The sequence below is a fragment of the Ochotona curzoniae genome, unplaced genomic scaffold (assembly GCF_017591425.1).
Source record: "Ochotona curzoniae isolate NIBS_2020 unplaced genomic scaffold, NIBS_Ocur_1.0 scaffold_3835, whole genome shotgun sequence".
In the NCBI taxonomy this organism is placed as follows: domain Eukaryota; kingdom Metazoa; phylum Chordata; class Mammalia; order Lagomorpha; family Ochotonidae; genus Ochotona; species Ochotona curzoniae.
Window position 1 is genome coordinate 14,401,829 of NW_024467114.1, and position 13,376 is coordinate 14,415,204.

The 13,376-nt window shown below is 41.0% G+C and overlaps 1 protein-coding gene across 8 annotated transcripts in view; it reads left to right on the plus strand.

The window, feature by feature from the left end:
• Nucleotides 1-2,913: 2,913 nt before the first annotated feature.
• PHF14 (PHD finger protein 14) overlaps nucleotides 2,914-13,376 on the plus strand; it is a 114,445-nt gene continuing 103,982 nt past the window's right edge. For 7 of the 8 annotated variants that reach the window (XM_040965006.1, XM_040965007.1, XM_040965010.1 and 4 more), the window contains exons 1-3: nucleotides 2,914-3,385; nucleotides 3,815-3,925; nucleotides 10,880-11,634. In XM_040965006.1, coding sequence (XP_040820940.1) covers nucleotide 3,385; nucleotides 3,815-3,925; nucleotides 10,880-11,634 — 867 coding nt within the window. In that variant the 5' untranslated portion in view covers nucleotides 2,914-3,384. Of the gene's footprint in view, nucleotides 3,386-3,814; nucleotides 3,926-10,879; nucleotides 11,635-13,376 lie in introns of those variants that run through there. The other variant, XM_040965014.1, reaches the window with a different exon arrangement.

Sequence of the window (13,376 nt, forward strand, 5' to 3'; positions counted from 1 at the left end):
CTCGCCTGCTGGAAGGACGTGTCCAGCAACTGGTCCAGGTCCAAGCCACGATGGGCAGACTTGCGAAAGGTCTTCCTCTTCCTCTGCCCTACTTCCGCCATTTTGTTGGCTTCCCGGAAGAGGCTATAGTGTATTTTAATTTAACTACTTGTATTTTTGACTTAAGCTCTCTATCTACCTTAAGCTTTGGCATAAATAAGACATCTATTTTTCAAAAGATTAGCAGGCCATAAATTATGTCTACATCAGGAATTCTTAAGATTTCATCACACTTAATGTTACAAAATTTATTTATTTTTAAAAAGATTTATTTATTTTTGTTGGAAAGGCAAATTTACGTGAGAGGAGAGACATAGAGGAAGATCTTCCATCTACTTGTTCCACTGCCCAAGTGGCCTCAATGACCAGAGCTGAGCTGATCCAAAGCCGAGAGCTTGTTCCAGGTCTTCGACTTGGGTGCAGGGTCCCAAGGCTTTGGGCTGTCCTCGACTGCTTTTACAGGCCACAAGCAGGGAGCTGGAAGGGAAGTGGAGCAGCTGGGACATGAGCCAGTGCCCGTATGGGATCACAGTATATACAAGGAAAGGACTTTAGCCACTAGGCTATTGCAAAGTGCCCAATGTTGCACAATTTAATTCTGTCTTGTTATAAGAGTTCACAATGTTTCTTTAATAGTAACTTCTACCAATATATTGTACAATTTGTTTCCAAGTTTCCTTTAGAGTCTTTTACAACATTGTATTTCCCTGTGCTACAAATGTTGCTACTCAATGTATATCTGTGGAATAAATGAATGAATTGAATCACCTTCACTTAAGGCTTTCTCTATTATTGGTATATAGTTTAAAAAAAAAACAAACAAACTATTATGGGGTTGGTGTTGTGGCAAAGCTGATTGAGCTACAACCTGCCATGTTGGCATCCCGTATGGGTACTAATTTGAGTTCCAGCTCCTCCACTTAGGATCCAGCTCCCTGCCAATGCTCTTGGGAAAGCAGCAGATGACCGCCCCCCCCCCATGTGGGCCCCTCACCCATGTGAGACCTAAGAAAAGCTCCTGGCTCCTGACTTGAGGCTGGCCCAGCCCAGACAGTTGCATCCATCTGAAGAATGAACCAGTGGATGGGAGATCTCTTTTTGTCCTTCCATCTCTGCAATTCTGTCTTTAAAATAAATCTTAAAGAGGAAATACTATTTCTTATTCTAACATTTAATAGATATGTGAATAATGCATGTGAATAAATGTGATATTTAAACTGTTAGCAACTGCCTTATCTGGTTGCACACAATGACCTTATGTTTTTAAGCTTTATACATTCATCTTAAAACACAAACTCTCTGGGATCGGTGCAGTGGTCTAGGAGGTAAAGCTGGCACCTCTGACAGTGACATCTCACCTGTGTGCTGGGTTCATGTCCAGGCTATTCCAATCAATCCAGCTCCTTGCTCTTAGCCCAGGAAAAGCAGCAGAAGCTAGGGCAAATGCCTGGGCCCCCACCACCCACGTGACTGATCTGAAGAAGCTCCCGGTCTTTGGCCTGTGTCCGTTATGGCCATCTGTGGAGTGAACCAGTGGATGAAGCTTGATTTCTTTCTCTCTGTAACCCTGATTTTCAAATGCATGTAAATCTAAAAAAGAAAGAAATTGAATTCACTAATTGGATGCAAGAAATTATTTCACTTTCATGTGATGCATTTTAAAAATTATTTAGTTTTACTGGAAACTCAGATTTACAGAGAGAAGGAGAGACAGAAAGGTCTTGGTTCATTTCTCATGTGGCTGGAGCTGAGCCATTCTGAAACTAGGAGCCAGGAGCTTCCTTAGGGTCTCCTGCGTGGGTGCAGGGTCCCAAGGCTTTGTGCCATCTTTTACTGCTTTTTAAGACCTCCAGCGGGGAGCTGGATGGGAAGTGGAACAGCCAGGACAGGAAGTGGTGCTCATATGGTAGCCCAATGCGTTGAAGGCAAGGATTTGGCTACTAGGCCATCACACCAGACCTGTGACACATATTCTGAAGGAAAAAACGCACAGGAATTTCCCCCTGGATGTGTTCCTTCTCCTTTTCTGTTACCAATATTACTGCTGGGTTTTATGTCTGTGCAAATGTCCATTCTCAGTATAATGGTTAGTTAAGAAATGAAAACTTTTCTGTTACATTTGTAATTTTGAAAACGGCAATCAGAATCTAATGTGATTGTCAGGTTACATCATTTAGTAGGAAGCATTTTTTCTGTTCCAGGATATTTTCAGAATCTAGTTTATGGAAGAAGGTGTCATAGCTTACTTTTCTTGGTAGTGATTTAAGACAACAGAGAACCCTTTGTGGACAGCTAACTGAGCCAGTCTGTAAAACACAAAAACCAGCAGTGGTGGGGGAGGGAGGCCAGGTAACAGGTACCAGCATATAGATAGGGTGAATAAGTTCATTACAGGAGGATGATCACAACATCGTATTGCATATTTTATAAATACCCAGAAGTCTGAGGATACGGCAACGCAAATTACACAAGGGTCTATAAGTACGAAACGATCACAACTAATTAACATGCACATCAATTATAACAATGAAAGCCACAAAAACCAGGAACAGAAAGCCTCCTCCCTGGGCCTTGGACTAAGGGGCGAAATTAGCCCGGGAGGAGGCGGGGCTGCGGGGCTGCGGGGCTGCGGGGCTGCGGGGCTGCGGGGCTGCGGGGCTGCGGGGCTGCGGGGCTGCGGGGCTGCGGGGCTGCGGGGCTGCGGGGCTGCACGGCTCTCCGGGGCTGCACGGCTCCGGGGCTCCAGGGCTGCACGGCTCCGGGGCTGCACGGCTCTGGGCCGCGCCCGGCCGCCGGCTCGGGTCCCGCAGCGCTCGCGGCTCGGCCGGCCCGGCTCGGTGTCTCGGCGTCCGCTCGGTTCGCTCCGGCTGCTCCGGGGAGGCAGCGGGAGGGCGAGTGGGGCGCACGCGCGCTCGGCCGCTGCGAAGGCCGCGCTCAGCCTCGTGTTTTCACTTCCTTCTCTTCCGAGCTGTATCCGGGTCGCTGCTTTCCCTATTGTCTCAGGCAACCGGCCTGGGGCCGTGTACCATCTGGGGGGCGTCTTCTGTGACTTCTGCGGCAGGCTAATAAAGATTTTCTTCCTGACATTTTTTTCCCCCCGTTCCAGTCTCAACGGGGGGTGTGTGCACTCCCGAGGCTGCCTCTGGCCGGGGCGGGGCGCGCCGTGGGAAGGGACCCGAGCAGCCGGGGCCGAGCCAAGTCTTGGGGGGCGGCGGGTGGGCCCCGGGCCGGACCCGGCGTCTTTGTGAGCCTGCCTCCGCGGCCTCAGCCCCCGGCCCGCCGACGCCTGGGCTCCCGCAGCCTCTCTCTAGGTCTCCTCCCAACGACCAGCCGCACGGATTCCTTAGTAAGTGTGCTTGAGGCCCGCGCGGGGAGAGAGCTCCACTGGAGCGGGTCGGGGCCGGGGGTCGTGGGGATGAGGGGGACCGGGGCCCTGGGGCGGGTGGACACCCGGTTCCGCGGTCCTTCCACGGGCCCGCGATGAATGCCCTGCCCTGGGAGTTGGGTTTCCTTTCTTCGGGTTGCCAAGGTGTCCGACTCGGGGAGTGGCAGGGACAGCTCGGGGGTGGGGGGCTTGGCACGGAGAGGTGGGCTGGGGGCTTGGCGGGTGGGCCCCGCAGGGACAGGCGTGGGCCGCGCCCCCCGGGGTGGACTTGGGGCTTGGCGGGCCCGCGCGTGTCCGCACCCCAGCCGCACCCCTGCGTGCAGGCCTCCACGGGGCTCTCACCTGCGGGGACTGTCCTTGGAATGACGCTGGCTGTTTCTCTCCTAACAGTGGATCGCAGCTCCAAGAGGAGGCAGGTGAAGCCCTTGGCAGCTTCTCTCCTAGAAGCTCTCGATTACGATAGTTCAGATGACAGTGATTTTAAAGTTGGAGATGCTTCAGGTAAATGCTTCCTTCTCTTTCCCTGGCCCGGTTTTCCGGAGTTGGGCTCGACTTTACACCTTTTTTCCCCTCTCTTTAAAGAATCAATTGTGAATAAAACACCCATGTAAAAGTGAAAGCACATACACTTCATTTGTTTTGTCCATTTGATTTCCCATAGTTTCCTGAGATCTGTCACTCCTAAATCCTATCATTGCTTCTGTTTTCATTACTATGGAGCCAACAATAATTAGCGGGCAGGGGAGGGAGGACTTTTCCTTTTGACAAAGATGCCAGGGCAGTTTCTCTATTCTAAACCTTAAAATATGTTTCTGCTTATTTCCATGGACAGGGGAAAGACTGAGATAAATCCCAAAGTAGAATAATACTGGGCAGTGATGTGGACTCTACATAGCCCTAGGTAGATGGGCTGTGATGGGGAGGGGGGTTGTTTTTTTCCCTTTATTCTCTAGAATAAAATTGATCCAAGTACTTTATGTTGTACCAGCTGCTGGAACTTGTGAATCTGGGCCTTTTCAGATATCTCTGAAATGTCTCAGCGTGCATGCTTGCTCGTTTTTTTAAGATTTATTTTTTATTGGAAAGTCAGGATTACAGAAAGAAAGAGACAAAGGAAAAGATCTTCCATCTGCTGGTTCACTCCCCAAGTGAATGCAGCGAGGGGGCGGGGCGGGGAGCTGAGCTGATCTGGGTCTCTCACGTGGGTGCAGAGTCCCAAGGCTTTGGCCCATCTTTTACTGCTTTTACAGGCCGCAAGCAGGGAGCTGGGTGGGAAGTGGAGCAGCCTGCATACCAACTGGTGCCCCTATGGGATGCTGGCACATGCAAGACGACCTTAGCCACTAGGCTACCGGGGCTGGACCATGCTTGCTCATTTTAGCGATTTTAAAAACAACTTAAGAAAGATGATTTGCTTTGTATCAAACTGGGGAACAGAAATATACTTTTCCTTTTTCTCTTCTAGTGAACATACCTTATGCACATATTATAAAGTTTTAGGAGGAATTACATAAAATGGTTTAAACATATGTGAGAAAAAAACACATGAACTTACTCAATATTCTGCATCTTTTGGTGGAAACAACTGAAAAATAGGTGCCTTTTAAATTTTATTCCTTTGATAGTTTGAAAATATCCTTTAGAGAACTTTCTATGCTTAAAGAACATCTCTTTTTTTCCCCCCATCTTCTTGCCTGTGTGCCTCCCCCCCCCCCTTCTGTTGGAGAGAATAGGGAGGGATGAATGGATTATATTGTCTTACTGTAGCTTTTTCATTAATAACAACAAACAAAACTTGTACTGTGGTTCAGTTGGAACATTTTGTTTACATAATATCATTTTTCTTTTACAATAACTATGTTAAGTTTTACTCAACTATGTATTTTTTGCAAATGAAAAGGGTAACAGTTTAAAGAACTTGCCTAAGGACACTTTTAAGTGTTGCACATTTAAGTGTTCACTGATTAACAAGAATGGGAGATGTAATCTTAAACTGATACTGCGTGGGTGTCACAGTTACAAACCAATTGACTCCAATAATCCAAAGCTGCTAACTTTTTCTTATTTACTTATTTATTTTTTAACTTTTGTCTCTCAACTCTGACCTCAAAAAACTCTTAGTTTATTGAGACTTAGTATTTCCCAAGAAAGACAGGGAAGGGATAGGAGGTAGAATTCTCTTACTTCTCTTGGTGAAGACCTGGGCAGATAATATCTTGGCTCGACTGTAGTTTTCAGTTTGTTAGGTTTGGGGTTGTGGTGTGCAACAAGAATAACTGAGCCTCAGAAGTTTCCTGTTTTTCAGATGCCATTATTGGAAAAATTATATAGCCAATTTCTGTAAGTGTTTCATAATTATGGTTCTGGTAATAAATTCTCACTGTGTATTTTTGTTTTTCCTTTCTGTTTATTGAGATGGAGTCATTCTTGGGTATCACTTCTTTTGGCAATCAGTTAAAAAAAAAAGTAATGACATGAACTGCTCTCCTAAAATAATTCATGGCATCAAGCTAATAGAGACTCCTGACCTTGTCATTAGACATAACGAGAGTTGTGTATTATTTGTGAAATGTAATAATATAAATTTTGTTAGCTTTATATATCTCCCCTGAAAATGTCCCATATGTGTTTTTGTTCCCTGTTGCTCTGTAATACTTTGTCAGCTGTACTCATAGTTGACCTTCACAGTCCCTGTGTAGCTTAAGCGATGGTTAATAGGAAAAAGAGGTTTAATAGAAAGTAATTTTGTTTAAAATAAATAATAGCAAGTAGAAATTGAACATTTTCCACTCTTGCTTTAGATCCTCCCCATAACTGAGATAACAGCCTGCTTTACGTTACCAATGTTTTCTGTTTGAATCCTTTGTTTTTCCTCTCTTAAAAGGTAAGTTTAGCTAGGCCTTTACAGGAAATAGGACGTTAGACCAATCATTGGCTTTCATACATTTTGAAATTGGGTAGTCCCAACCCTCGTTATGAATAGAAAATTAAACTGGAGATGGAGAAACAGCTCAAAATGTCCATTTGATAGTATGTTCTCTCATAGCAACCTCAGTAAAGGACTTCCTGAACAAATCGTTGACTTTTTAGGACTTCTGTTAAGGCAGCTAGAGTGGTTGAGCTCAATTTTTGATAAATGTATTCTGTGTGCCCATTTCTTATCTTCATCTTGAACTTTCGAAGATTAACACAGTTTATATTTTGGTTTAGCTTTATATACAAAAAACACCAAACAGTTATCAACATGATACAAAGGAGGATATGTTATTTGCATTTATGTCTTCAAAGGCATAGAGATTACAATAGTCCAGATTCATCTTGGATTAGTCCATCAGGGAACTAAATTGAGAGATATTTTAGATTTAATGGCAGTGTTGATGAGGAAAACCTTAACTGTTCTAGGTGTGGGGGCTTGGAAATGTCATTTTTTATTTATGGATTAAGATTGAGTAAAATAATAGAAAAGGTAGATTTGGGTAAGTAGAATTATGTCTTAGTGGAGTCTTATACAAGTGTAATTACTAGATGAAATATTTCTCAGCCTTGATGTTGTGGGCATTCTGTGTTGGATAGGTCTTTGTGTGGAGGCTTCTCTTGTGCATTGTAGGATGTTTAACAGCATCCCTGTCCTTTAGTCAGTGCCAGGGGCATCTTACCTCCCTGTCCACACTGTTCTTGTAGTAGCAGTTGTCTCCAGATGTTGCCAGATGTCTTCTGAGGGAAGCCTGTCCCTATTTGAGATTTACCCAGCAAGTGTAAGAAGATACAAATGGAACTGGGGTTCAGGAGTGGAGGGCGAATTGTGTTGACTGATGACTTTTATCATGAGGTATGCGGAGTTAGAGAAAAATGGTCCCCAGGGGTTAATTGAATGACCAGTAAACTAGTGATTTGTCTATTTTCTCTTGTGTGTACTTACGGTGTGAATACCTATTGTGTTAGATCAATAAATAGAAGGATTAAAGTTGGTGAAACTTATGAATTAAGATTGTTAATTTTGCAAAGTAAATATAAAATCTGAATTAAATCACCAGTGTTATAGTTTAGTATTTATCATGGGGAAGGCTTAAGCATTGGTTGCTAATGGTATTGATGGTTATTATTACACTAATTTTGTGTTAATATTTTTTGAAGATTCTTGTAGGTTACTATTGCAATTCTGCTAGTGTAATAAATAAATTACATAACTTGTAGTTGAAATAGTATTGCTTGGAGAAACTTTGGTATTATGTACTTGAGCAAGGCTACCTTTTATTTGGCCAAAAGAGAAGTAAAATTTCAATTATAAAAATATTTTAAGAACAGAATCAAAAGCTCAACTTTTAAGAGTAATTACTTGTCATTGGGATCAGCAATCAAAACAAAATTGCAAAAATCTATGACAGTTTGAAAAATTTACCAAGTAATAGCAAAGTTGAATCAGTCTCAGTTTTGATCAGGTTTCCATACTTTGGCACTAGTTTATCATACTTTTGTATTTATTAGTAAATTTTTTTTTATTGACACAAAGGCTTTTAGATAAAAATCCAACTTTAAATAAATCTTTCTTTTTTAAAGATTTATTTATTTTTATTGGAAAAGCAAATTTTGCAGCGTGAAAGAGACAGAAAGATCCTCCATCTGCTGGTTCACTCCCCAAATGGCCACAGTAGCCAGAACTGAGTCAATCCAAAGACCAGAGCCAGTAGCTTCTTCTGGGTCTCCTATGTGGATATTAAGGGTTCCAAGGAGTTGGACCATCTTCCGCTGCTTTCCCAGGCCACAAGCAAGGAGCTGTATGAGAAATGGAGCAGCCAGACCGTGACTGGTGCCCATATTGGATGCTAGTGCTTATAGGAAGAAACAATTGAGCTATCACAGAACCCTGATGTCCAACTTTTTACTCTTGCAATTATAGCAGTGCTGTGTTTCAGTTTTCCGTAGTTCCTGTGCACAAGGACTCTTATGCCTTCAGACTGTTTCGTCAGCTCTAGTTAAATGTCAAATCCTAGATAAACAAACAAATAAATAAATAAATAAATACCAAATCCTTATTTTAAAGGAGCTAGCCATTATTATTTTTTACCATTATTTTTCATTGGGAGGTTGTGTTTAATGATTATCTGGTTTAAAAATCATAAATTTTTAAATGAGTTGTAGCGTGCTTTGACTGAAATCATCTTCTGTAAGTCATACTCGCCTCACACTTTTTAAATCCAAGGAACTAAAAAAAATGCTGAAGTGTTTCTTCATTGGGCACAAACTTATTTGATGGAAAAACTTAACTAATATGAATGAGTTCATAGTTTTATTTTATATTCTTTAAATATTCATGCCTTTCTCTGCAGGAACAATGTGTTTCATTATAGATGTAATGCCATAGAGTTTACTGGATGTTCATGCCGTGCTTACCATATATGTCATGTTAACCTTCCAAATTCTGAAAACAAATCTGGATTCTGAAATATGTTTGCTTCTAAATACTTAAGATGAGATGTCTTGTCCTGCATGATACTGCTCTTGTGTCCTATGCAAGATTGTTTGGGATGAGAATGTATTTGAAGAATATTCTTAACTAACTGTGGCTCTACATGATAATCTTGAGAACATCCAATAGCTGTTAAGTGTTAATAATTATTATGTGCTTCAATTTACAGGCTACTTTTATTAACTGCCATTTATATAGGACATCTGGGGTACTTTAGATACTAGGTATTAATTACACCTTCCTTCGCCTTTAATGTCTAGTTAGATCTTTTTGAATTAAAGGAAATTGAAATGGCATGGGGACTGAATTTTCCCATCATTTGTTATTTTTTCCTTGATTGTGCTGATGATTCAGTATCCCGTAGATTTCATTGCTGGTATTTGTTGCTGAAGACTTGACTATTACTGTTTCCCCTCCCCCATCTCCTCATGTTTGCTGCTCTTTTCTTGTTCCTATTTATCCTTCCCTCCAAATATTTTTGAGTTTTATTTATTTGAGTGAGTTTATAGAAGATTAGAAACTTACTGAACAATGTTGTGTTTCTCAACAGAACATTATCTTCACAGATCTGTTGAGAAAGAATGAACCACGCTAAGCAACAATGGAAGAACTTTGATGGGAAGTTTATAGTCCTTGTAAAAGCTGCTTAAAGCCACAACCTATTTTTTAGGATTGACTCCTGGATGGATTACATTTCCATAAGGGCAAATTCATTTATTCAATAGTTTCTCCAGTTCTCTGGCTTATGGTCTAGAATTTTAAGAATATAAATTTATTTTATTGAGAGAGAAATAAACAAAAAAGGGAGTGTTCCCAACTCGTGGTTTACGCCCCAAATGCCTGTGATAGCTGGATACTTCATGGCTCATACGCATTTTGATTGCTAGGCCAATGGCCTGCCCCTAGAGTTTTTGAAAGTTTAGGTGAATATTCTTTTACTGGTACAAACTATATCCTAGTAAGTAGGAAAAGCAATAACTTGGCTTGGACCATCTATGCCAGGCCACTGCTTTGCCTCTTTTCACTCATATATTTGATACTTCTCAAATCTATTAGAATTTATAAAAGTACAAATAAATGTCTGTGCTTATTTTGCTTCATAAAAATTAAACTTAATGAGGTAAAGTGTTTTTCAGGGGCAACTATATTGTCTTTTTTAAAAGTATTTATTTAGTTGAAAGAGTTGCAAAGAGGATATGGGGGAGAGAGAGAGATCTTTGTCTACTGGCTCACTCCTCATATTGCCACATTAGTTGGTACTTGACCAGGCCAAAGCTAGGAAACTGAAACTCCATCTGGGTTTCCCGTGTGATTGGCAGGGGTCCATGCACATGGTTATCTTCCATTTTTTCCTGGACTATTAGCAGGGGACTGGATCAGAGAGGAGCTTCTGGGACTTGTACTGGTATTCATATAGGATGCCATTGTTGCAGGTGGCAACACAACCTTCTGTATGGTACTGGTCTTGTCTATTCATTTATTTATTTAATATAAACACAGAGCTGGAGAGAAGGACACACAGACATACATGTAGAATCTTAGAATCATGTTTTGGTTGTGACAAATGTGGCATTTCTAAGATTATGCTTTTTTAAAGGAAGAATACTTTTTTTGTGTATTATATACTCACTAAGTTAAAATCAAATGCCCAAATTTTTAAAAGCACCTTTGCCTTTAGAAAATATTGCATCAATAATTCCAATGTAGTGTGAGATATGTAACACAAAATACTGTTCCTCTCTTCAGAGCACATTTTAATTTTGAGTTGCATATATTCATCTTCATTAGTGCTATCGAATTAAACTGTTTACCAACTTCATTGATTTATTTAATCAGATGGGGAATGTCTACCATTCTTTGACTTGAATTTGTTCATATTGTTTTGCAAGTTATTCACCAATGTTGGTGGTTTCATTTGTCAGCGTTGTGTGTGTGTGTGTGTATGTACATACATATGTGTGGTTTTTTTTTTCTCATGTTTTCGACAGATTCTGAGGGGAGTGGTCATGGAAGTGAAGATCCTTCAAAGGACAGTGGAGACGGCTCCTGTAGCGATTCTGAAGAAAATGTTTTAGAGGAAGAAGTGAATGAAGATGCCAAAATAAAGGAAGAACTTAAAAGCTGTGGAGATGATGAAATAGTGTCATCAGAAAAACAGTTAATTAAAATGGAAAAGAAGGAGGAAGAAGAAAATGGAGAGAAACCTAGAAAGAAAAAGGAAAAAGAGAAAGACAAAGAGAAGGAGAAAGAAAAGTCAACGGCATCGGACAGTGTGGCTGCCTCTACTGCTGCCGCTGCTGCCCCAAGCACGAGTCCTCCTGCTGCCCACACCTCCCCTGCCACCCCTGCCACGACCACCGCGGCCGAAGAGCAAGTCAGCGAGCCCAAGAAGTGGAACCTTCGTCGAAACCGGCCGCTGTTGGATTTCGTGTCCATGGAAGAGCTAAACGACATGGATGACTACGACAGTGAAGACGACAACGACTGGCGGCCGACGGTCGTGAAAAGAAAGGGGAGATCCGCGTCTCAGAAAGAGGGGAGTGATGGGGACAACGAGGATGATGAAGATGAGGGAAGTGGGAGTGATGAGGATGAGAATGACGAAGGCAATGAGGAAGATCACAGCAGCCCCGCCAGTGAAGGGGGCTGCAAGAAGAAGAGTAAAGTTCTTAGCAGAAACAGTGCTGATGATGAGGAACTGACCAATGATAGCCTGACACTATCTCAGAGCAAGAGTAATGAGGTAGATCAACCCAATTTTTATGATATCTGTCTGTCTGGGGCAAAGGGAATTCTCTAACTCTACTGGTTATATTAGGGGCATTCCTTGACATCCTGTTTTACAAACACCTGTGATAGCGAATGAGCACCTTGCAATGTAACATTTATTCATTTGGTCAAGATCCATGCGCCACCGTTCTCAAGGCGCTCGCCAGCCGTCTTCAAGGCATACTAGTTAGAGATTTTTTGTTTTATACCCAGAGTTTTGGGAAATAGGAGAGTTTTCTAATCCCTTTTATTACCTTCACAACATTCCTCATAGGACCGCTGGATGATGCTGAGTGAAGTATGAAGCAACCTAGTTATGTCCGTATCCTCACACACATGCACAGCTTTAGGATATTTTTCGAGCAGGGCAACAAGCAACTTAATGATTTCCTGTAACTCGTATAGATTCATTTCAAGGTTAATTCCTGTTCCATTATTGCAACCCTCATCACCAGATTATTTGGTTTATTTATTGGGAGTAAATGTGAATTATGCATACATACGGTTAGTGAATAAGTTCTGTCTCCAAAGAAATGAAAAAAAAAAAAAAGCAAGCAATTCCATCATAAGACAAATATTTCTATCATAAAACAACAGTAATGACTGAGTGCTTCCACTTGGAGTTCTGCTGCTGAAAGTTAGGTGTGTCCATTGGGTCCAGAGATGCAACATGCAAGATTCTTCAAACACTTTTGTGTCCCTTTGTCTGTGTGTTTATGTATATGTTTTTCTGGAAAAGATTGTCTTGTTGTCTTACATGTAGATGTATCTGTTACATCACATGTGAAACTATGATAATTAATTCTGTCATTTCTGTTAATATGTTTATAGTCATCAAATTTACCTCTTTACCAAGCACTGTTATTTCATGTCACTAAAATAGATTAATCTGATAGAAATTTTTCTTTTTTATACTTTGTTCTTTCACATTTTTCTATTTTAATTAAATTTTATGTAAGATTTGGCCATTTTATTACCAAAATAACAAAGTGGCTCTCAGGGATAATATGTTAGTAATGATGAAACGTAAGTTTATATCTTGGATTATAAACTTCTAGATTTGCCCTTTTCATATGACAATGTTGCCTGCCCTCCAGGCTATCCTAAATCTTATCTTTATCTATGGAAGAATTATCATCTGGGGTAGAATGGTGTTTTTAACGATTTAACCTAGGCTGTTCCATATTAATATGCTGATTGAAAGAAATGGGTATGGAAAGCTTTAGTTGTTTCTTTTTAATTTGAGCATGCATTCACTTTATTTTATAATGCTTAATACTCACTCTTTATGTCTACTGAATACTCTTACTTTTGCCAACATCATTTTCTTCCATTTTATTAGGCTGATATTCACAAAGAAGTGTGGCTGATTAGAGGCAGTGTAGATTAGATTTATGCTGAGGTGTCGGAGAAGCCAGCATGTTTAGAAATTTGACATATAAAATGTATATAGTTGATTGTTAATTACCCGTAGATCATAATATATTGCTTAAGAGGTGGTAACCTAATGTTCGTGATGCAGACTTCAATACGTAAAGAGACCTTACCTGGTTTGGTTAATAGACCCAAGCATTCCAGGAATTCAAAAGTGTTTTTCTGCATATAGAAAGTTAATTTTCCATTTTCTGACATGACTAACGTTCACACTCTTCTTCAGTTTCTAGATCATTTTAGTTCTATTTAAATTACACCAAATATTTTGATACCAGATTTTAA